Below are 25952 nucleotides of genomic sequence, written 5' to 3'. Positions count from 1 at the left end.
GCTGATGTAAGAAGGGCTATATAAATACATTTGATTTGATTTGATAGTTTGTCTGGAAGCAAGACGTCAGTGTCCATGACGTGGCTGGTTTTTCCTTTTTGTAGTCCGTGATTGCCTGTAGACTCTGCCACATACGTCTCGTGTCTGAGCCGTTGAATTGCGACTCCACTTTGTCCCTATACCGACATTTCGCTTGTTTGATTTCCTTGCAGAGGGAACAACTACACTGTTTTTTTGGCCATATTCCCAGTCATCTTTCCATGTTTAAATCCGGTGGTTCACGCTTTCAGTTTTGCGTGAATGCCGCCATCTATCCACATCTCCAATGCACTTCCTTATAAACTCACTCACTGAATCAGCGTACAAACCAATATAATTCTCTGAGGCTATCCGGATCATGTCCCAGTCCGCGTGATCAAAACAATATTGAAGCGTGGATTCCGATTGGTCAGACCAGCGTTGAATAGTTCTTGTCACAGGTACATCCTGTTTGAGTTTCTGCATATAGAAGTAAAATGGAGTCATGGTCAGATTTGCCGAAAGGAGGGCGGGGGAGAGACTTGTATGCATCACGGAAGTTAGAGTAACAGTGATCCAGTATATTGCCTGCACAAGTGCTACAGTCAATATTCTGATAGAATTTAGGTAGCCTTGTTCTCAAATTTGCTTTGTTAAAATCCCCAGCTACAATAAATGCAGCCTCAGGATATATGGTTTCCAGTGAAGTTCCTTGAGGGCCGTCATGGTATCGGCTTAAGGGGGGGATATACATGGCGGTGACAATAACCTATGTCAGGTGAACAAAAGGACTTGAGTTCCTGTATGTTTTTATGATTACACCATGAGTCGTTAATCATGAAGCATACACCCCCGCCCTTCTTCCCAGAGAGTTATTTATTTCTGTCGGCGCGACGCATAAAGAATCCCAGTGGCTGTTCCGACTCCGACAACATATCCCGAGAAAGCCATGTTTCCGTGAAACAGAGTATGTTACAATCCCTGATGTCTCTCTGGAAAGCAACCCTTGCCCTAGGTCCCATGTGGCTCAGTTGGTAGAGCATGGTGTTTGCAATTCCAGGGTTGTGGGAGAATTATTATTTTTTTTATTAAAAAAATGTATGAAATGTATGCATTCACTACTGTAAGTCGCTCTGGATAAGAGCGTCTGCTAAATGGCTGAAATGTAAAATGTAAATCTAATTTAGTCTACCTTGTTATATACTCGGAAGCGGTGGGTGGTGTCCACGCCTCTGAAGTCTGACCAGAAGGCCGCTCCGTCTACCTCTTCTGCGGCGATGTTGTTTTGGGTCGGCCTCTGGAATCAGATCAAATGTCCTGGGTGGTGGTGCGAACAAAGGATCCGCTTCGGGAAAGTCGTATTCCTGGTCGTAATGTTGGTGAGTTGATGTCGATCTGATATCCAATATTTCTTCCCGGCTGTTTGTAATAACACTTAAGATTTTCTGGGCTAACAATGTAAGAAATAATACATAAGAAACTAAATACTGCATAGTTTCCTAAGGACTAGAAGCAAGGCGACCCTCTCTGTCGGCACCATCTTGTCTTTAAAAACCATTAATCAATCATTAATAAATTCCTTATAAATAGTCTTGCGAGTTAACGATTAGATTTTTTACATTTTAGTCATTTAGCAGACGCTCTTATCCAGAGCGACTTAGAGTAGAGTGCATCATTTTTTATTTTTTATACTGGGCCCCTGTGGGAATCGAACCCAAAAACCTTGGCGTAGCAAGCGCCATGCTCAACCAACTGAGCCACAATAACGCCTTTATAACTGGTTTATAAGTACATTAGTAGTACATTATTGATCATGAACAAATTGTGAGCATGCTATGATCAAACACCATATTCAATATCTTATAAACCTTTAATAAATAATTAAAAAGTGTTTATAAATGCATAAATGACTATTTAGAGATTGCATATTGACATTTACAAATGTAGGAAAAATTATTAATAAATGGCAAATGAACACTTTACTAACTGTTTATAAATGGTTTATTAAGGGACCTTAATATAAAGTATTACCTGATGTAAAAGCTATATGTACATCTGTAGATCTTGATAACGGTCATCTTCAGCTAAAAGGTACTGAGATGTACTGGAAGGAAGAGGAAGACTCTAACATACCTTTTCCCAGATTGAAGATGAAGGGTTTCTTGCGGTCCATACTGGAGTCAAACTTCTTCCCATTGATTAGTTTGCCAGTGTAGTGCACTGCTACCTTGTCCCCAATCATGGGTCTGTCCCCATCCTCTCCCTGGTTTTTCACCACCTGTACAAAGAACAGATGTCAGCCCTAAGATCATCTCAGCTCAGCATGCTAGTTAGTATTTGTTTTCTATAGCTAGACAGTACCCAGGTTTCCATCTAATTGGCGAAAGATTTTCATGCAAATATTCTAGAATCTGCATTAAAAAAATATGCGCATTTTCTTACATGTGGTGTGTTTCCACCAATTGGACTTGTTGCGGATAAAAATCACTGCGTGATGACGTAGTGCCCTCAAAATGACATTTTTTGCACAAGTTTTCATGTACCAAATACAAATCTAAAGTTCAATGTGTTTCCATATCATTTTTATTTGTCAAATGGCAGCCAAGCATCGATCATCATGTCACAGAATAAGACCCTTGATATTTATTGGAATGGAGCATCAAGATCACTGTGCACTTTCACCACACTGAAGTTCATCATAACTTATTTTATCTGTAGCCTAATAAACTGCAAGGTTTCCCGAGTTGTAGTAGGAGGACCACACACCATAGCATCGCGTGACTCCAAGTTTACTTCGATATGATTGTTATTATATCAATATTTGTGCATAAAAGCGGTCCACCACCATTTCTCGCATAACTTATTTTACAGACACAAAAAGATCACACAATGTCAAATTAACAAATTATCTATCGGCATTCATACAGTTGTACCGAAACGTCCTGTTTCCATCACAGCTGTCGGGATTTTTTTTATACGATATGATTTTATTAATGTGAAATATTTATCTTTCATTTACCCCTACTAGTATTTTTAATCCTAACAGTTATGCATTTCTTGCCGTGCTCTGTTCTTGCTGCCACGTTTAGAGGTAACTCCTGGACAGGAGGATGTGCTCAAAACAAAGGAACACTTGAGTGGTGACAGAATTATGAAAGAAGAGTATCTCTGACGTCTCTCTGAATACCATGCCAAAGGGAACACATTGTGTGTGTGCTTCAGGCCTGGCTTAAAAGAGGATGTCAACAGTACAACACATCCTAACACTGAAGAGATTCCTTTCATAACCAACAAAGCATGTTTATGGAATGATAAGCAACGCAGAGTATGAAAAGTAGAGCCGAATCCTAATAATAATTTGAGCTGCGCTCCTTTATGTCAAGTCAGAGTTTGTCCTTTACAGAGGATGGTGGGATCAGGTTAAAGCCTACCTTGCGAACTCCCTCGTCTTTGTTAGGAGTGACGTCAATGCCCTTAACGGCAAAGACCACAGCAGGAGACTGGTCATCCTTGGACTGGTCCTTATCTGTGGTCATATCTGCACCTGGGACTGCCACTCTAAACCTGCACAAAAAAGTCACACACACAAACATTGTTAAAACTGGGATACGCACAAATGTAATAACACACTCACAAAACCCCACCAATACACAAAGCCACCAGTAGACAGGCCTTTCAGAACCACCTGAATCTCACTTTAACTGTAATCATTGATATTCATATGACCTTTAGGTAGGTACATTGTTAACTATATTATACAGTATCTCTGACATCATGTGAGTCAGGGAATGGCGCTTCTAACATCTCAACTCTGTTTCTTCTTCATTCTGATAAAATGCATGAGCTGACGCACACCCAAAAATGTATGTAGAGGTGCAGACTAACGAAGAATAAACTCTGCGCCATCCCTCTTTGTGAGGCATGCAGCACAGTACGTTCTTGGGAGACTGTTGTCATTGAAGAGCCAAACATGTTTTCTGATGATGAGCTATAGAAAGTGCCTCAATGGCTGCCTTATCTCCCAGCCCACAGTACATCGTGTTAACTCATGGTACACCGTGTTACCTCATGGTACATCGTGTTAACTTGCTGCAGTCATACCACCATACTAATGTCAAGGCGCCAGAAAACGTACACATGTAGCATCTTAATTTGAGTCAGTTTACTACATCAGGAAAATAATCCGGCAGCAACAGGAAATGCAAAATTATTATGTGGATTATAATTAATTGTAGGGGATGATACCTTTTTTCATAAGGGAAAATCAAGTCTGAAATTTCAAAGTGGAAATTACAAACTCCAGACGCCTTTTTAAACCCCAAATACATGACAAGTTAAAAATGTTCTGCATTGCAGGAAAGTTCTCCTGCAACAAGGTGATCAAATTAAGATCTTACATCTGTAGGTCTTCATGTACAGTATCTATGCTGTTTCATTGCAGTATACTATGCCCACATTCACTATTGACAATGCCAAAAGGTTAAATTCAATCAAAACTGCAATGTGGTAAGCGATTTACACAGTAGCTCTTTTTCTTCCATGGTCAAATAAAATTATTTTTGTTTCTACTTCATTCTGAAAACTGGCCCCTGATGAATGAAATATGAGAGATGATGGTGCAACAGTGCAGTCAATCTTTGTGATGCTGCACAGTGCGTTCTTGGGACGCCGTTGAAGAGCCAAAAGAACTTTCTGATGATGAGCTAACATATAATATTATCCTGATGTCTTTCAATGGCAGCCTTCATGAGTTGTAAATCTCAAACCACAATACATCATGTTAACTAGAGGTCGACCGATTATGATTTTTCAATGCCGATACCGATACCAATTATTGGAGGGCCAAAAAAGCCGATACCGATTAATCTGCAGATTTTTTTTATATATATATATATATATATATATATATATATATATATATATATAATGACAATTACAACAATACTGAATGAACACTTATATTAACTTAATATAATACATAAATACTATCAATTTAGCCTCAAATAAATAATGAAACATGTTCAATTTGGTTTAAATAATGCAAAAACAAAGTGTTGGAGAAAAAAGTAAAAGTGCAATATGTGACCTGTAAAAAAGCTAACGTTTAAGTTCCTTGCTCAGAACATGAGAACATATGAAAGCTGGTGGTTCCTTTTAACATGAGTCTTCAATATTCCCAGGTAAGAAGTTTTAGGTTGTAGTTATTATAGGAATTATAGGACTATTTCTCTCTATACGATTTGTATTTCATATACCTTTGACTATTGGATGTTCTTATAGGCACTTTAGCATTGCCAGTGTAACAGTATAGCTTCCGTCCCTCTCCTCACAAGTACCTGGGCTCAAACCAGGAACACATCGACAACAGCCACCCTCGAAGCAGTGTTACATATGCAGAGCAAGGGGAACAACTACTCCAAGTCTCAGAGCGAGTGACGTTTGAAACGCTATTAGCGTGCACCCGGATAACTAGCTAGCCATTTCACATCGGTTACACCAGCCCAATCTTGGGAGTTGATAGGCTTGAAGTCATAAACAGTGCAATGCTTGAAGAATTGCGAAGGGCTGCTGGCAAAACGCACGAAAGTGCTGTTTGAATGAATGCTTACGAGCCTGCTGGTGCCTACCACAGCTCAGTCAGACTGCTCTATCAAATATCAAAGCATAGACTTAATTATAATATAATAAACACACAGAAATACGAGCCTTAGGTCATTAATATGGTAGAATCCGGAAACTATCATCTCGAAAACAAAAACGTATTTTTTTTCAGTGAAATACGGAACCGTTCCGTATTTTATCTAATGGGTGGCATCCCTAAGTCTAAATATTCCTGTTACATTGCACAACCTTCAATGTTATGTCATAATTACGTAAAATTCTGGCAAATTAGTTCGCAACAAGCCAGGCGGCCCAAACTGTTGCATATACCCTGACTCTGCGTGCAATGAACGCAAGAGAACTGACACAATTTCACCTGGTTAATATTGCCTACTAACCTGGATTTCTTTTAACTAAATATGCAGGTTTAAAAATATATACTTCTGTGTATTGATTTTAAGAAAGGCATTGATGTTTATGGTTAGGTACAGTCGTGCAACGATTGTGCTTTTTTCGCAAATGCGCTTTTGTTAAATCATCCCCCGTTTGGCGAAGTTGGCTGTCTTTGTTAGGAAGAAATAGTATTCACACAGGTCGCAATGAGCCAGGCGGCCCAAACTGCTGCATATACCCTGACTCTGTTGCAGAGGTGACACATTTTCCCTAGTTAAAATAAATTCATGTTAGCAGGCAATATTAACTAAATATGCAGGTTTAAAAATATATACTTGTGTATTGATTTTAAGAAAGACATTGATGTTTATGGTTAGGTACACGTTGGAGCAACGACAGTCCTTTTTTGCGAATGCGCACCGCATCGATTATATGCAACGCCGGACAGGCTAGATAAACTAGTAATATCATCAACCATGTGTAGTTAACTAGTGATTATGATTGATTGATTGTTTTTTATAAGATACGTTTAATGCTAACTTACCTTGGCTTCTTACTGCATTCGCGTAACAGGCAGGCTCCTCGTGGAGTGCAATGTAAAGCAGGTGGTTAGAGCATTGGACTAGTTAACCGTAAGGTTGCAAGATTGAATCCCCAAGCTGACAAGGTAAAAATCTGTCGTTCTGCCCCTGAACAAGGCAGTTAACCCACCGTTCCTAGGCCGTCATTGAAAATAAGAATGTGTTCTTTACTGACTTGCCTAGTTAAAAAATATTATCAAAAAATAACAATAAATAAATAAATAAAAATCGGCAAATCGGTGGGCAAAAATACCGATTACCGATTGTTATGAAAACTTGAAATCGGCCCTAATTAATCGGACATTCCGATTAATCGGTCGACCTCTAATGTTAACTCATGGGATTTTCTGCTGTCATACCATAATACTAGCATCAACTGTGCAGTGCACATAGTTTAGAACTAACTGTAAAAAAATTCCACACACAAAAAAAGACAGGGGGCTGCGGACGGGTGTGCTCCGCCAGTGCCTGTTGCATCTTTAGAGATAAGATACAACTTAATTTTCCCCTCAGGGCAATAAGATTAGGGCCCGGTCCCATGCCTTAGGACATGAGAAAGTTAGGTAGACGCAGTCAGGGTTGAAGTCATCTTAACTCCAGATTTGAGTTCAGTCCACCATGACGCTATGTGACTACCTAAAGAACGCTAAGGTATTAAAATGCTGCTTTGCTGTCATATTTGCCAAGTTAACGTGTATTGTGTCAATGTTGATTTTGGAATGTCTTTATCTGTTTATAGCTTTAGCCTGCCCGTGAACTAGGGCTGGGCGATATGACGATATATATCGTGAGAAACGATAGAAACGATAGAAAAACTTATATTGTTGATTAGTTGTGTTGCAAATCACACTCTTTACAGCAATATTTTTCCTCAATTGGACGACGTGTGGAAGGAAATTTGCAACACAAACAAACATGGAGGACAGTGTACGTGACACAGAGCATGGAGACACGGAGCTCGTACCTAAAAGAGGGGCTACTTTGGTCGCATGGACGTGGTTAGGGTATGAAAAGTCTGACACGGACCAGAAAACCGTCCTTTGCAAAATATGCCGCAGGCCAGTCCCGACAACAGGCTCAAACACCACTAACCTCTTACCACCTACTCAAGAATCAGGTGAAACAGTAGGGAGAGAGTCTACGGATGAGACCCAAAAAAGTACAGTCGAGTGCTCAAAACAAACCCCCGACTGAGATGTTGCAAGAGGCTTTTGCCCGCGACACACCATATGGCAAAAAATCACAAAGATGGAAGGAGATAACAGCTGCCGTTACAACTTAACTCTGCAAAGACATGGGCCCAAATTACACAGTCAAGAAACGGGGGTTTCGTGAGTTGGTGCTAACACTCGAACCAAGGTACCAAATGCAAATTGATATGTGACACATATTAATACCAAAATAACATGCAAATACTGGCAAGCCCACAAATATATATATATACAGTTGAAGTTGGAAGTTTAAATGTATTTGGCTAAGGTGAATGTAAACTCAGTTTTTCATACTCAGACATTTAATCATAGTAAAAAGTCCCTGTCTTAGGTCAGTTAGGATTTTAAGAATGTGAAATATCAGAATAATAGTAGAGAGAATGATTTATTTCAGCTTTTATTTCTTTCATCACATTCCCAGTGGGTCAGCAGTTTGCATACACTCAATTCGTTTTTGGTAGCATTGCCTTTAAATTGTTTAACTTGGGTCAAACGTTTTGGGAAGCCTTCTACAAGCTTCCCACAATAAGTTGGGTGAATTTTGGTCCATTCCTCCTGACAGAGATGATGTAACTGAGTCAGGTTTGTAGGCCTCCTTGCTCACACACACTTTTTCAGTTCTGCCCCCAACTTTTCTATAGGATTGTGGTCAGGGCTTTGTGATGACCACTCCAATACCTTGACTTTGTTATCCTTAAGCCATTTTGCAACAGCTTTGGAAGTATGCTTAGGGTCATTGTCCATTTCGAAGACCCATTTGCAACCAAGCTTTAACTTCCTGTCTGATGTCTTGAGATGTTGCTTCAATATATCCACATAATTTTCCTGCCTCATAATGCTATCTATTTTGTGAAGTGCACCAGTCCCTCCTGCAGCAAAGCACCCCCACAACATGATGCTGCCACCCCCGTGCCTCACGATTGGGATGGTGTTCTTCAGCTTGCAAGCTTCCTCATTTTTTCCTCCAAACATAATGATGGTTATTATGGCCAAACAGTTCTATTTTTGTTTCATCAGACTAGAGGACATTTCTCCAAAAACTACGATCTTCATCCCCATGTGCAGTTGCAAACTGTAGTCTTGCTTTTTTATGGTGGTTTTGGAGCAGACGTGGCTTCTTCCTTGCTGAGCGGCCTTTCAGGTTATGTCGATATAGGACTTGTTTTACTGTGGATATAGATAATTTTGTACCTTTTTCCTCCAGCATCTTCATAGGGTCCTTTGCTGTTGTTCTGGGATTGATTTGCCTTTTTCGCACCAAAGTATGTTAATCTCTAGGAGACAGAACTCGTCTCCTTCCTGAGCAGTATGGTGGCTGCGTGGTCCCATGGTGTTTATACTTGCGTACTATTGTTTGAACAGATAAACGTGGAACCTTCAGGCGTTTGGAAATTGCTCCCAAGGATAAACCAGACTGGTGGAGGTCTCCAAATATCTTTCTGAGGTCTTGGCTGTTTTCTTTTGATTTTCCCCATGATGTCAATCAAAGAGGCACTGAGTTTGAAGGTAGGCCTTGAAATACACCCACAGCTACACCTCCAATTGACAATTTATTTTATTTTATTTATTTCACCTTTATTTAACCAGGTAGGCCAGTGGAGAACAAGTTCTCATTTACAACTGCGACCTGGCCAAGATAAAGCAAAGCAGTGTGACAAAAACAACAACACGGAGTTACACATGGAATAAACAAATGTACAGTCAATAACACAATAGAAAAATCTGTATACAGTGTGTGCAAATGAAGTAAGGAGGTAAGGCAATAAATAGGCCAATAGTGGCTAAGTAATTACAATTTAGCAATTTACACTGGAGTGATATATGTGCAGATGAGGATGTGCAAGTATAAATACTGGTGTGCAAAAGAGCAGAAAAACAAAAACAAATATGGGGATGAGGTAGGTAGTTGGTTGGTTGAATGGGCTATTTACAGATGGGCTGTTTACAGCTGCAGCGATCGGTAAGCTGCTCTGACAGCTGACGCTTAAAGTTAGTGAGGGGGATATAAGTCTCCAACTTCTGTGATTTTTGCAATTCGTTCCAGTCATTGGCAGCAGAGAACTGGAATTAAAGGCAGCCAGGGACCAGGGAAATATACCTGCTGGAGCGCGTGCTACTGATGAGTGTTGCTATGGTGACAAGAGAGCTGAGATAAGGCGGAACTTTACCTAGCAAAGACTTATAGATGACCTGGAGCCAGTGGGTTTGGCGACGAATATGTAGCGAGGACCAGCCAACGAAAGCATACAGGTCGCAGTGGTGGGTAGTATATGGGGCTTTGGTGACAAAACGGATGGCACTGTGATAGACTACATCCAATTTGCTGAGTAGAGTGTTGGAGGCTATTTTGTAAATGACATTGCCGAAGTCAAGGATCTGCAGGATAGTGAGTTTTGCTTTGTTGCGAAATAGGAAGCCAATTCTAGATTTAATTTTGGATTGGAGATGCTTAATGTGAGTCTGGAAGGGGAGTTTACAGTCTAGCCAGACACCTAGGTATTTATAGTTGTCCACATATTCTAAGTCAGAACCGTCCATTGTAGTGATGCTAGTCAGGCGGGCGGGTGCAGGCAACGATCGGTTGAAGAGCGTGCATTTCATTTTACTAGCATTTAAAAGCAGTTGGAGGCCATGGAAGGAGTGTTGTATGGCATTGAAGCTCATTTGTAGGTTTGTTAACAGTGTCCAAAGAGGGGCCTGATGTATACAGGTGTTGCCTCGTAGAGGTGGATCAAAGAATCACCCACAGCAAGAGCGACATCATTGATATATACAGAAAAAAAGAGTCGGCCCGAGAATTGAACCCTGTGGCACCTCCATAGAGACTGCCAGAGGTCCAGACAACAGGCCTTCCGATTTGACACACTGAACTCTATCTGAGAAGTAGTTAGTGAACCAGGCGAGGCAGTCATTAGAGAAACCAAGGCTATTGAGTCTGCCGATAAGAATACGGTGATTGACAGTCGAAAGCCTTGGCCAGGTCGATGAAAACGGCTGCACAGTACTGTCTATAATCAATGGTGTTTATGATATCGTTTAAGACCTTGAGCGTGGCTGAGGTACACCCGTGACCAGCTCGGAAACCAGATTGCATATCAGAGAAGTTATGGTGGGATTCGAAATAATTGGTGATCTGTTTATTCACTTGGCTTTCGAAGACTTTGGAAAGGCAGGGCAGGATGGATATAGGTCTGTAATAGTTTGGGTCTAGAGTGTCTCCCCCTTTGAAGAGGGGGATGACAGCGGCCGCTTTCCAATCTTTAGGGATCTCAGACGATACGAAAGAGAGGTTGAACAGACTAGTAATAGGGGTTGCAACAATGTCGGCGGATAAATTTAGAAAGAGAGGGTCCAGATTGTCTAGCCCAGCTGATTTGTAGGGATCCAGATTTTGCAGCTTTTTCAGAACATCAGCTGTCTGGATTTGGGTGAAGGAGAAGCGGGGGGGCTTGGGACAGTTGCTGCGGAGGGTGCGGAGCAGTTGGCCGGGTTTGGGATAGGTTGTCCCACCCCCCACACATGTCAATTGATGTCAATTACAGTGAGGGGAAAAACTATTTCATCCCCTGCTGATTTTGTACCTTTGCCAACTTACAAAGAAGTGATCAGTCTATCATTTTAATAATAGGTTTATTTGAACAGTGAGAGACAGAATAACAACAAAAAATTTCAGAAAAACGCATCTTAAAAATGTTATAAAATGATTTGCATTTTAATGAGGGAAATAAGTATTTGACCCCTCTGCAAAACATGACTTAGTACTTGGTGGCAAAACCCTTGTTGGCAATCACAGAGGTCAGACGTTTCTTGTAGTTGGCCACCAGCTTTGCACACATCTCAGGAGGGATTTTGTCCCACTACTCTTTGCAGATCTTCTCCAAGTCATTAAGGTTTCGAGGCTGACGTTTGGCAACTCGAACCTTCAGCTTGCTCCACATATTTTCTATGGGATTAAGGCCTGGAGACTGGCTAGGCCACTCCAGGACCTTAATGTGCTTCTTCTTGAGCCACTCCTTTGTTGCCTTGGCCATGTGTTTTGGGTCATTGTCATGCTGGAATATCCATCCACGACCCATTTTCAATGCCCTGCCTAAGGGAAGGAGGTTCTCACCCAAGATTTGACGGTACATGGCCCCATCCATCGTCCCTTTGATGCGGTGAAGTTGTCCTTTCCCCTCAGCAGAAAAACACGCCCAAAGCATAATGTTTCCACCTACATGTTTGACGGTGGAGATGGTATTCTTGGGGTTATAGGCAGCATTCCTCCTCCTCCAAACACGGCGAGTTGAGTTGATGCCAAAGAGCTCCATTTTGGTCTCATCTGACCACAACACTTTCACCAGTTGTCCTCTGAGTCATTCAGATGTTCATTGGCAAACTTCAGACAGGCATGTATATGTGCTTTCTTGAGCAGGGGGACCTTGCGGGAGCTGCAGGATTTCAGTCCTTCATGGCGTAGTGTGTTAACAATTGTTTTCTTGGTGACTATGGTCCCAGCTGCCTTGAGATCATTGACAAGATCCTCCCGTGTAGTTCATGGCTGACTCCTCACCGTTCTCATGATCATTGCAACTCCACGAGGTGAGATCTTGCATGGAGCCCCAGGCCCCAAAGAAATGTCACCCCACACCATGACTGACCCACCGCCAAACCGGTCATGCTGGAGGATGTTGCAGGCAGCAGAGCGTTCTCCACGAAGTCTCCAGACTCTGTCACGTCTGTCACGTGCTCAGTGTGAACCTGCTTTCATCTGTGAAGAGCACAGGACGCCAGTGGCGAATTTGCCAATCTTGGTGTTCTCTGGCAAATGCCAAACGTCCTGCACAGTGTTGGGCTGTAAGCACAACCCCCACCTGTGGACGTCGGGCCCTCATACCACCCTCATGGAGTCTGTTTCTGACCGTTTGAGCAGACATTACACATTGATTACACTATCACTCGTATTTCATATGTCACGATTCATCGATACGTATGCTATGATGCTGGTAAAGTTGTCTCGAGCACCTTCAGTGCTGGTCATAAAAAAAAGCTAGCAAAATGACAATCTGTTTCAGTAGGTATAGTTGGCTAGCTAACTATATTGCTAGGTGTCATCTAAAATAACCCTAATAAATAATACGGAACCCAGATCGGCTGCACGCGTGCAACATCGTGCACCATTGTGCATACATTTATTTTGTCCCCCTACACCAAACGTCATCACGACACGCAGGTTAAAATATCAAAACAAACTCTGAACCAATTACATAAATTTGGGAACATGTCGAAAAGCATTAAACATTTATGGCAATTTAGCTAGTTAGCTTGCACTTGCTAGCTAATTTGTCCTATTTAGCTAGCTTGCTGTTGCTAGCTAATTTGTCCTGGGATATAAACATTGAGTTGTTATTTTACACGAAATGCACAAGGTCCTCTACTCCGACAATTAATCCACACATAAAACGGTCAACCGAATCGTTCCTAGTCATCTCTCCTCCTTCCAGGCTTTTTCATCTTTGAACTTATATGGTGATTGTCATCTAAACTTTCATACTATTGCTACACACGACAGGCAACACAGTTTGTCTTTCAATCACCCACGTGGGTATAACCAATGAGGAGATGGGAGAGGCAGGACTTGCAGCGTGATCTGCGTCAGAAATAGAAAGGAGTTCTATTTTAGCCCTTGGCAACGCAGATGCTCGTTGACGCGCACGAGCAGTGTGGTCAGCCTGTAAGACAGTTCTTATTTGATTAATGGCGGTCGGACCCATCTATGTGACGCTAGCCACAATAAGGATTATCCACAACAGTGACTTTAAGGTTAGCCTTCAAAATAAAAGTATGGCATAATTCCACTATTTATATTAATTTGCATGACTGTCAATGACATACTTTTATTTTGAAGGCAAACCACAAATTCCACTATTGTGCCTAATCTTTATTGTGGCTAGCTCCGGTCGAGCGTCACTAGCTAGATGAAGCTAGCTGGCTGCTTATAACGTTAGCTTTGGGCAACAGGGTTAAGTAACTTGCTAGCAATTTATTTTCATGAACTGAAGTTCAATTTCAATAGGCGAACAACAAGTGGAAAACTGGCTAATACTTACAAGGATTCCTAAATCATTGCTAAGAATAATGAAAATGACTGCAGTTTCTACTGGTCATTGTTTTCAGGCTGGTTGTATTGGTGCTAGCTAGGTACCAAGCTAAAGCTATCTACCCCAGAAGTTGCGGTCGAACACATTATACTTTATTACCAACGCAGTATTGAAAACACATAGTTCGTGGCCAGTGTTTGCTTGTTTGCAGACTTTTTTGTGCAGATTTGACAGTGCTACTGTATCTTTTTTGACACACAAAGACCCAAACGTCATAACTTCATGTACCTACGTTATATAGGTATGCACATCAGCTTTGACATTGGTTTTGCACATCGGCGTTAAACTAGACATTGGCCGATACCGATGTTGGCATTTTTAACTAATATCGTCCGATTCCGATATGTTCAATGATATATCGTGCATCCCAAGTTTTGATGTCTTCACTATTATTCTACAGTGTAGACAATAGTAAAAATAAAGAAAAAGCCTTGAATGAGTAGGTGTGTCCAAACTTTTGACTGGTACATATGTGAATGGTGTGTATAGACAATATGTACAGTATATGAATAGAAAAGGTGTGTACAGCAGTAGTTATATTGGATGAGCCATGACTACAATTCAGTATATACATATAAAGTGGTAAAACAGTATGGAAACATTATTAAAGTGACATGGGTTCAATGACTCTGTAGGGCAGCAGTCTAAGTGCAGGGTTGAGTACCGGATGGTAGCCGGCTCGTGATAGTGTCTCAGGTTCAGGGAAGGGTACTGGGCAGTGGCCGGCTAGTGATGACTGTTTAACAGTCTGATGGCCTGGAGATAGAAGCTGTTTATCAATCTCTCGTCAGTCCCAGCTTTGATGTATCTGTACTGTCTCCGCCTTCTAGATGGTAGCGGGGTAAACAGGCCATGGCTCAGGTGGAGAGTACCTATTGGTATACTGGTGCATATTGTACAGAGGTGCTTGTGAGCGTGCGCACACACAGGAGGCTGGTGGGAGGAGCTATAGGAGGACAGGCTCATTGTAATGTCTGGAATGAAATTCATGGAATGGTATCAAACAGATCAAACATATGGAAACCACATTTGACTACTTTCCATTTATTCCATTTCAGACATTACAATGAGCCCATCCTCCTATAGCTTCTTCCACCTGCCTCCACTGACACGCACTCTCATACACACATACTCACACACACACATTTGATGCTTAATTTAGATCTGTAAGAATCTCACATTTGTTCCCACATACAGTATGTCAAAATGATATAAGGATCCTGTGATCACTTGCCATTGTTAACGTAAACAATAACCATAGTAATACATCTTCAAATTATTATTATTTTCTGAGACTCTGCCTTTCTTCATATGGATATCACTTCTAAGAAATGTTGGAATGGAACATCATGTTCTGGGAGCTGTAAATGTATATTTTCCACATTGACAGAGCCAAATGCATAAACAAACACACACATACAACTAACATGTAAGAACAATGAATTGATTTAATGATCTAGTAATATAATTATTAAATAAACCTAGAGTGTTAGCGGCTCTGTGGGGGGAATGTGTGTATGTCTATGTGTGCCAGTGTGTCTGTGTAATAGTCTGTCTGACTCTATGTCCACCTCTGTCTCTCTGCCTCCGTCGATCTCTGTGTCCACCTGCGCAGTAGTGTGTGTTTCCATCTGTGTGGGTATGTCTGTATGTATGTATGTATGTATGTATGTATGTGTGTGTGTGTGTGTGTGTGTGTGTGTGTGTGTGTGTGTGTGTGTGTGTGTGTGTGTGTGTGTGTGTGTGTGTGTGTGTGTGTGTGTGTGTGTGTGTGTGTGTGTGTGTGTGTGGTTTTACTATCCTTGTGGGAACAAGAAATTAGTAAAACAAGGAAAATTCGGATCTGTGGGAATATTTCCCCAGTACCCACAAGGAAAAAGGCTAGTTTAGGGGTTAGGTTTAGGGTGTGTGTGTGTGTGTGTGTGTGTGTGTGTGTGTGTGTGTGTGTGTGTGTGTGTGTGTGTGTGTGTGTGTGTGTGTGTGTGTGTGTGTGTGTGTGTGTGTGTGTGTGAAGAATGTGTGTGGGGGAACACTATGTCTCTTCTGTTCCAAATTCCTGGCACAATCTGATGGTGTTCACCAATCTGAAACCCACTCAGTCACAACACAGCATCAGCTTCGGGTGGCGATATCCAAATAGGCTCCCCGCAACACAAATAGAGACTAACACACATTCCGTCTTCTTTTAATGGGGGAAATGCAGGGATTGACGCAGATGTACTAAAAAATCAATTATTTGAATTGCTGAAATGTCAAATCTGAGTTTGGAGGTTGTAAAAATGTTTGGTAACACAGACTACGGAACTTTAATAGCGGAATGTATAATGTAACTGTTATTAATTAATGTGCCACAGTATTTCATCCAAACATCATTCTTTCAGAATCCTTGTGAATTTGTCTTTAAGTTCATATTTATGATGAAGAAATATAAACCATCTCGGTATGTTATTATGAATATAAGTTACAGCTGTGTTACAGCCGGTAGTGCGTTAGTCTCGTAGCCCTTGACTGCAGTCAAATGACCTAGTGGCCTCATGGGTGGAATGTTATTTTTTTCATAATTAATAAACTATTTTTTTCTTTTTTTATCCAGTGTTTCTATGTCAAACAATGTTGTTATATTTCTGTCTTCTGTGATGTATATAAAGTGTAATATTGGGATGCAAACTCAAAATGTAATAGATTTCAACTCTATCTGAAATGGTACATGTCTTCTTTTTTTAAGCCCATAACCATGTGTGAGGTGTATACTTTTGTTTGAAAGTAGATTTGTTTAAGACTACCAAGAAACACTCTGTGTGACCCTGATTTAGCACACTGCAGTAAAAGGTTATTCAGAGAGAGAGTGGAACAGAGACCCTGTGGATAAATGCACGGACGGAACACAACAAAGCAGAGAACATTCAGTCCTGAGAGCTCCAGCAGCACAGTCACCACACAGATGCACACTGTGCCTCCAAGCTCTCTATCACAAGTCAATGCTACACACTAATCCACATATAAACATGCAGTAAACCATTGTGTGGCCAAGCAGACCTTGGGAGGAAACCTTGGTCTGATAATAGAGGGTACAGTATGTACACCTAATCCCCTACACATAACAAGCCTTGAACATGTGCTGCAATTAATGCTTTGGTTGCCTTCAACCTGCAACCTGCAATTTTATCCAGCAATCGCAATGCAAAGGAAATTACAGATGAACATATTTTTTAACAGTGTCCTAGTTTCTATCTGTTCTGCCCAGTCTTCCAGTCAGTAATTAGACTGAAACAATGATTGGATAAAATCATACTGTTTTTAACAATAGTCACACTCATTATACTATGCTTCACTGAATATGCAACAGTTCTGGAGAAACATGTTGAATAAATGTAAACATCTAGAATACAAAGTCTGCTATATTGCTATTTCTTAAACTATGCCTGTAATAAGCCTGTAATAAGCCTGTAATAAGACATAGGGCTACATTCATTTTAGGTAAATTATAGATTTTCCTTGAATTATATAGAAATTGGCATTGTGAGTGAGACATAAATATATTACTCTCTCTCTCTCGCTGTGTGTGTGTGTGTGTGTGTGTGTGTGTGTGTGTGTGTGTGTGTGTGTGTGTGTGTGTGTGTGTGTGTGTGTGTGTGTGTGTGTGTGTGTCTGAAAAGAGCGAGTGAGAAAGAAAGAAAAATCATGAAAAGAGTAAATCGGTTATAATAGCATTGGATTACAGCCATCAATGGATGTAAATTCATCTCACTCGCATTAAAAATATTGACACGTGATAAGTGAAGGAATAGAACATGAGCATGAGATCTAGCCTAAATGTATCTGGAAAAGAACCATAGAACATAACTTAATAGCACTGAACACTGATTCTACACATTAGCCAAATTACCGGAATCATACGTTTTGAAAACTGGACTTATTAAAAACATATTATTTATTATCTACTTTTTCATCTTATTCTGAGGATACAATTGTATATACAACACTATGCTACAATTGTATACAATGTAACTCAATACTCATTGGTCTCGCTAGATGAAACACCCAATAAAGCCATTCAAAAGACAGCAAACCAGTTATCCTATGTCCATACAAGACTAAGAAATAAAGCTGTAACTTACCTATTTATCTTTTGTCTTTTCTCTCTTTTGATTGTTCGTGTGCTGCTTTCGTGCTAACTTCAGCCGGTATATCACCGCTAGCTCTGCAACGCAAGTAAGCACGCTATGCTGCTGATTTCAAACCCGCCCTCATAACAAAACAGGGTACTGAATGTTCTGCCGGCAGTTTTTTACACTCAAAACCCCCGACATTAGTGAAGATCAAAACGCGAGTGTGAGCCCTATGGAGAGGAGAATTGAAATTACACTAGGAAGAAGGCGGAGGGAACTGCGAGGGGGAGGGCGGTTTAGTGTAAAAAATACGAACAGGTCTTGGAAAGTAGCCACAAAGTAACACAACGTTCCGGCTGTACTGTAGCTGCGCTCTGATGAGGACACACTGTTCTAGCAGACACCCTGACCCTGTAACCCGTTCTGTTCCGAGCGCCGCCGCAGCTCGCGCAGCGCAATTACCAGGAACAGCCTGTACAGCAGTGTACTCACTCTGTCCTCGAGAACAGCTCAGCTCCAATAAACGGAACAGTAAGTACACAGATGAACTTCGTGTTTCAGAAGTGTTCAATGCTTTACTGGAGGAGAGATAGTTAGGCTACGCCATCTTGAATGGAACAAGTAACATACTGGCTGCCTAGGTTAATAATGAGATGCGGAATTAAATGTCATTCAATTTGCTATGTTTTTTTGCGGTGAATAATATTTAAATAGTAATTTTCACATCTTGATCATCATAATAACAAACGGGCTATTTGGAGCATTGATTGTCAGCCACAATTAATTAGATTAATCAAGCACATGAGACATGTATTATAAGATCGACTGATTGAAAATGTATTTGGGGGGTTTCTTTTTAGACTATAAGTTAATATTTTTATTTTTTTACAAAGCAGAATCCAGTCATATATTTAGGCCTCATAATCAAGGGCCTTTGTGTAGACCATGTTTTGGACTAATAACAATCAAATGTACCAAAATATGAATAATATATGAACAATATATAACGTTTCTAGTTAGTTTACCTCAGTGCTCCAATCATATAGTCCTATTTTTGTTTCATAAACCAAGATTGGCAGTTTTACCAAGTGTGGTGTAGCCTAATGCATAATATGTTATAGGCCCTAGGCTAAAAACTAGGCCTTCATGCTAGTGTATGTTGTTGATGTTTTTCTTATTTTTCAAGGATACACATTTACACTATCAAATCAGGCTCAATAGTTCTCTCAGGGACATGATGTATGTTACTTAAGCTTTCAGGTCACAAAATACCACCAATCCTATAGGTTGTCATCAGTAAGGATTACATGTAGTATAAGCCTACTGTAATAGCCCATGAAATGGATACAATTACACATTGTAAAACATACATACTACATGCAATGCATTAAATGCTTGTAATGGACTTTTTTTTCAAATTAACTATCAACAACATAAGTTCTTAAGCTATTACACTTGAGCAGCCATGAGTGTGAATAACATATATATTTACACTTCCTTCTGTGTTGTACAAGGAGACTGACATATACATCTGTTTTTGGAAGTAGGCCTAGTCCTCAATGAGCAGGACACTTCTGTTATGTTAGTTTATGATATATTCCATCATGTACCTCATCAGTGCCAAGTTGGAATTTGGATCAGTAGATGTCACTGTGTTCCCTGTGTTGTGTACATTAACTTTGGTTCTCGTCAATGAATACCTACTCAATTACATGCAGTAGATTGTATCTATTTCAGGTAGGCCTGTGTGAACAACCTTTCAAGACTTGGGGGGATTTAATAACCTATACAGTGCATTCAGAAAGTACAGAGACACCTTGGCTTTTTCCACATTTTGTTATATACAGCCTAATTCTAAAATGGATTAAATCGTTTTTTTCCCCCCCTCATCAATCTAAACACAATACCCCTTAATAAGGACAAAGCAAAAAAGGTTTTTAGAACAAAAATTGGGAAATGTATTAAAAATACCAAACTGAAATATTACATTTACATTAAGTATTCAGACCGTTTACTCAGTACTTTGTTGAAGCACCGTTGGCAGCGATTACAGCTTTGAGTCTTCTTGGGTTGTCACATCCTGACCAGTAAAGGGGTCTATTTGTTATTGTAGTTTGGTCAGGACGTGGCAGAGGGTATTTGTTTTCATGGTTTTGTGTATGTGTTTAGATAGAGGGATATTTTGTGTAGAGTGTTTCTGGGGTTTATTGGTGTAAGTGTTGATGTAGAGGGGGTAGTTGATTTAGGTGGTTCGGGGTGTGTGTGTATTGTAGAGGGGTATTTGATTTATGTGTTCTGGGGTGTTGGGTATGTTCTTGTGTTTGTATTTCTAAGGGGCTGTTCTAGTTTTGTATTTCTGTGTTGGCCTGGTATGACTCTCAATCAGGAACAGCTGTACTTCGTTGTTGCTGATTGAGAGTCATACTTAGGGAGCCTGTTTTCACCTGTCACTTTGTGGGAGGTTATTTCCGTGTTTAGCGTTATGCCTTACAGGACTGTCTATCGTCGTTGTGTTTTTGTATACGTGTTTGTTTTTGGTTTCCCTTCTTTGTCCAAATAAAAGAAGATGAGTGTACATATACCCGCTGCGTTTTGGTCTCAATCCTACGACTACCGTGACATGGGTATGATGCTACAAGCTTGGCACACCTGTATTTGGGGAGTTTCTCCCATTTTTCTCTGCAGATCCTCTCAATGTCTGTCAGGTTGGATGCACAGCCATTTTCAGGTCTCTCCAGAGATGTTCGATCGGGTTCAAGTCCGGGCTCTGGCTGGGCCACTCAAGGACATTCAGAGACTTGTCCCGAAGCCACTCCTGCGTTGTCTTGGCTGTGTGCTTAGGGTCGTTGTCCTGTTGGAAGGTGAACCTTCGCCCCAGTCTGAGGTCCTGAGCGCTCTGGAGCATGTTTTCATCAAGGATCTCTCTGTACTTTTCTCTGTTCATCTTTCCCTCGATCCTGACTAATCTCCCATTTTTTGCAGCTGAAAAACTTCCCCACAGCATGATGCTGCCACCACCATGCTTCACCATAGTGATGGTGCCAGGTTTTCTCCAGACCGGTTTGTGTTTGTCTACCTGGACGACATCCTGTTTTTTTCCCGATCTGCCAAAGAACATGTACTCCATGTCAGACAGGTCCTTCAGCACCTCCTGGAGAATGAATTGTTCGTGAAAGCCGAGAAGTGTGAGCTCCACCGCTCTTCTAACACCTTTCTGGGATATGTCATCGCTGAGGGCAATGTTCAGATGGATCCTGGAAAGGTGAAAGCAGTGGTGGATTGGCCTCAGCCGACGTCCAGGGTGCAGTTGCAACTTTTTCTTGGGTTGCAAACTTTTACCGCTGTTTCAATCAGGATTACAGCACCCTGGCGGCCCCCCTCTCGGCACTCACCTCCCCCAAGGTACTGTTCAAATGGTCTCCAGCTGTCAACAAAGCCTTTGGACCTGAAGCATCGGTTCACAACAGCACCCATCCTCATCCATCCAGACCCCTCGTGTCAATTTGTGGTAGAAGTGGATGCTTCGGATGTTGGAGTGGGGCCCATCCTGTCCCAGCGATCTGCCCAGGACCAGAAGCTTCCTCCCTGTGCCTTCCTGTCCCATCATCTCAATCCTGCTGAGAGGAACTACGATGTTGGCAACCGAGAACTCCTGGCGGTGAAGATGGCGTTGGAGGAGTGGAAGCACTGTCTGGAAGGAGCAGAACAGCCATTCCTGGTCTGGACTTACCATACAAACTTGGAATATCTCCATTCAGCCAAGCGCCTCAACTCAAGGCAGGCCTGGTGTGCCCTCTTGTTTACCAGATTCAACTTTACAATTTCCTACCGTCCTGGGTCTAAAAATGTGAAGCCTGATGCTCTCTCCCGCCTATACAGTTCCTATGCCACACCCTCGACTTTCAAAACCATTCTCCCTACCTCATGCCTTGCTGCCACTGTGGATTGGGGTATTGAGAACCTGGTTTGTGAGGCGCAACGCTCCCAACCTGGACCTGAAGGGGGCCCGGCTAACCAGCTGTTTGTCCCTAACACAGTCCGGTCCCGGGTCCTGGAATGGGCTCATTCTTCCAGGCTGACCTGTCATCCAGGGTCCCGTCGTACACTAGCCTTCCTTCGACAATGTTTTTGGTGGCCCACAATGGTCCCTGACATCTCTGCCTTCGTCACCGCATGCACTGTGTGTGCTCAAAACAAGACTCCACGGCAAGCTCCTTCTGGCCTTCTGCAGCCACTACCGGTTCCTCATCGTCCCTGGTCTCATATATCTCTGGACTTTGTCACTGGGCTCCCTCAGAATGACAGTGTTGCCATCAGACGAACGGTAGTCGACCGGTTCTCCATTTCATCCCTCTCCCCAAACTGCCTTCTGCCAAGGAGACAGCCCAGCTTATGGTGCAGCATGTCTTCCGGATCCATGGACTTCCGGTAAACATGGTCGCCAATCGGGGTCCTCAGTTCTCATCTCAGTTCTGGAAGGCATTCTGCACCCTTATTGGGTCATCGGCCAGCCTGTCCTCCGGATTCCATCCCCAAACTAACGGTCAGTCGGAGCAAGCAAACCCAGACCTGGAGACCACCTTAAGGTGCATGGTCTCAACTAACCTCACTACCTGGAGCCGTCAACTGGTCTGGGTGGAGTATGCCCAGAACACTCTTCCCAGTTCTGCCATGGGACTCTCCCCTTTCGAGTGCTCCATGGGGTATCAGCCTCCACTCTTCCCTGATCAAGAGCAGGAGGTCAGCTTACCCTTGGTCCAGATGTTTGTCTGCCGCTGTCGACGTACCTGGAGAAGAGTCAGGGCGGCTATTCTCAAGACCAACTCCAGGTATCGTCGACAAGTGGACCGTCGCCGGACCCCAGCTCCCCACTACTGCATTGGGCAGAGTGTATGGCTTTCCACTCGGGATCTGCCCCTTCGGGTAGAGTCCCGCAAGCTGTCTCCCTGGTTCATTAGTCCTTTTCCCATCTCCAGAGTCCTGAGTTCCACTGCTGTCCGTCTTGTGTTACCCCGTATCCTCCGTATTCACCCTACCTTCCATGTGTGTATGATTAAGCCTGTGTCTCACTGTCCTTTGTCTTCTGTCTCCAGGCCCATCCCTCCCCCCCGGGTTATCGGTGGCCAGCCAGCGTATACGGTGAGATGCCTCCTGGAGGTTCAACCACGGGACAGGGGTTTCCAGTACCTGGTTGACTGGGAGGGTTATGGCCCGGAAGAGAGGTGATGGGTTCCTGCTAAAGACATCTTGGACCCGGCCCTCATCACCGATTTCCACCGCCGACACCCCGGTCAGCCAGGTATGCACCCAGGCAGGACACCAGGTGGTGTCCCTAGGGGGGGTGGGGGGTACTGTCACGCCCTGATCTGTTTCACCAGTCCTTGTGATTGTCTTCACCCCCTCCAGGTGTCACTTATTTTCCCCAGTGTATTTATCCCTGTGTTTCCTGTCTCTTTGTGCCAGTTCGTCTTGTATGTTTCCAAGTCAACCAGCGTTTTTCCCGTTCTCCTGCTTTTTGCATTCTCTTTTTAGTCCTCCCGTTTTGGCCCTTGCCTGTTTGATGCCGCCTGTGACCATTCTGCCTGCCTTGACCACGAGCCTGTCTGCCACTCTGTACCTCCTCGACTCTGATCTGGTATTGTCCTTTTTACGTGTCCAGGGCCATTCTTACCTACCCCTTTGGATTAATAAACATTGTAAGAATCCAACCATCTGCCTCCTGTGTCTGAATTTGGGTCTCGCCTTGTGCCTTGATAGGTGTGCCTTGTTAAAGTAAATTTGTGGAATTTCTTTCCTTCTTAATGCGTTTGAGCCAGTCACTTGTGTTGTGACAAGATAGGAGTGGTATACAAAAGATAGACCTATTTGGTAAAAGACCAAGTCCATGTTATGGCAAAAACATCTCAAATAAGCAAGGAGAAACGACAGCCCATCATTACTTTAAGACATGAAGGTCAGTCAATCTGGAAAATTTCAAGAACTTTGAAAGTTTCTTCAACTGCAGTCACAAAAACCATCAAGCGCTATGATGAAACTGGCTTTCATGAGGACCGCCACAGGAAAGGAAGACCCAGAGTTACCTCTGTTTCAGATGATAAGTTCATTAGAGTTAACTGCACCTCAGATTGCAGCCTAAATTAATGCTTCACAGAGTTCAAGAAACAGACACATCTCAATATCAACTTTTCAGAGGAGACTGCGTGAATCAGGCCTTCATGGTCGAATTGCTGCAAAGAAACCAGTACTAAAGGACACCAAAAATAAGAGATTTGCTGGGGCCAAGAAACAGAATCAATGGATATTAGACCGGTGGAAATCTGTCCTTTGGTCTGATGAGTCCAAATTTGAGATTTTTGGTTCCAACCTCAGTGTCTTTGTGAGATGCAGAGTATGTGAACGGATGATCTCTGCATGTGTGATTCCCACCATGAAGCATGGAGGGGGAGGTATAATGATGTGGAGGTGCTTTGCTGGTGACACTGTCTGTGATTTATTTCAAATTCAAGGCATATTTAACCAGCATGGCTACAACAGCATTCTGCAGCGATATACCATCCCACCTGGTTTGCGCTTAATGGGACTATAATTTGTTTTTCAACAGGACAATGACTCAACACACCTCCAGGCTGTGTAAGGGCTATTTGACCAAGAAGGAGAGTGATGGAGTGCTGCATCAGATATCCTGGCCTCCGCAATCACCCGACCTCAACCCAATTGAGATGGTTTGGGATGAGTTGGATGGCAGAGAGAAGGAAAAGCAGCCAACAAGTGCTCAGCATATGTGGGAACACCTTCAAGACCAGGTAAACTGGTTGAGAGAATGCCAAGTGTGCAAAGCTGTCATCAAGACAATGGGTGACTGTTTTGGAGGATCAAAATGATAAAATATATTCTGATTTGTTTAACACGTTTTTGGTTACTACATGATTCCATATCTGTTATTTTATAGTTTTGATGTCTTCACTATTATTCTACAATGTAGAAAATAGTAAAAATAAAGAAAAAACCTTGAATGAGTAGGTGTGTCCAAACTTTTGACTGGTACTGTATATAAATAAGGTATTTCTGTTGTTTATTTTTAATCCTTTTTTTTTTAATTCTACAAACTTCTTTTTGCTTTGTCATTATGGCATATTGTGTGTAGATTGATGAGGAACAAAAATATATTTAATACATTTTACAATAAGGCTGAAACGTAACAAAATGTACTTTTCCCAAATGCACTGTATTTACAGTGGCTTGTGAAAGTATTCACCCCCCTTGGCATTTTTCATATTTTGTTGGCTTACAACCTGGAATTAAAATAGATTTTTGGGGGTTTTGTATCATTTGATTTACATAACATTCCTACCACTTTGAAGACGCAAAATACTTTTTCTTGTGAAACAAACAAGAAATAAGACAAAAAAACAGAACCCCCCCCAAAGTCAATACTTGTAGAGCCCCCTTTTGCAGCAATTACAGCTGCAAGTCTCTTGGGGTATGTCTCTATAAGCTTGGCACATCTAGCCACTGGCATTTTTGCCCATTCTTCAAGGCAAAACTGCTCCTGCTCCTTCAAGTTGGATGGGTTCCGCTGGTGTACAGCAATCTTTAATTCATACCACAGAATCTCAATTGGATTGAAGTCTGGGCTTTGACTAGGCCATTCCAAGACATTTACATGTTTCCTCTGAAACCACTCGAGTGTTGCTTTAGCAATATGCTTACGGTCATTGTCCTGCTGAAAGGTGAACCTCCATCCCAATGACAAATTTCTGGAAGACTGAAACAGGTTTCCCTCAAGAATTTCCCTGTATTTAGCACCATCCATCATTCCTTCAATTCTGACCAGTTTCCCAGTCCCTGCCGATGAAAAACATCCCCATGGCGTGATGCTGCCACCACCATGCTTCACTG

The 25952-nt window shown here is 42.1% G+C and overlaps 1 protein-coding gene across 1 annotated transcript in view; it reads right to left on the bottom strand.

The window, feature by feature from the left end:
- Positions 1-18276, bottom strand: part of fkbp5 (FKBP prolyl isomerase 5) — a gene marked incomplete at its 3' end in the record, with an annotated part of 45637 nt that extends 27361 nt beyond the window's left edge. Inside the window, 3 exon segments of the mRNA NM_001141081.2 lie at positions 2153-2296; positions 3450-3582; positions 18063-18276. Coding sequence (NP_001134553.1) covers positions 2153-2296; positions 3450-3554 — 249 coding nt within the window.
- Positions 18277-25952: the final 7676 nt, after the last annotated feature.

Source organism: Salmo salar, chromosome ssa22 (assembly GCF_905237065.1).
Source record: "Salmo salar chromosome ssa22, Ssal_v3.1, whole genome shotgun sequence".
NCBI lineage: Eukaryota > Metazoa > Chordata > Actinopteri > Salmoniformes > Salmonidae > Salmo > Salmo salar.
This window is presented reverse-complemented; position numbering and strand designations above follow the sequence as displayed.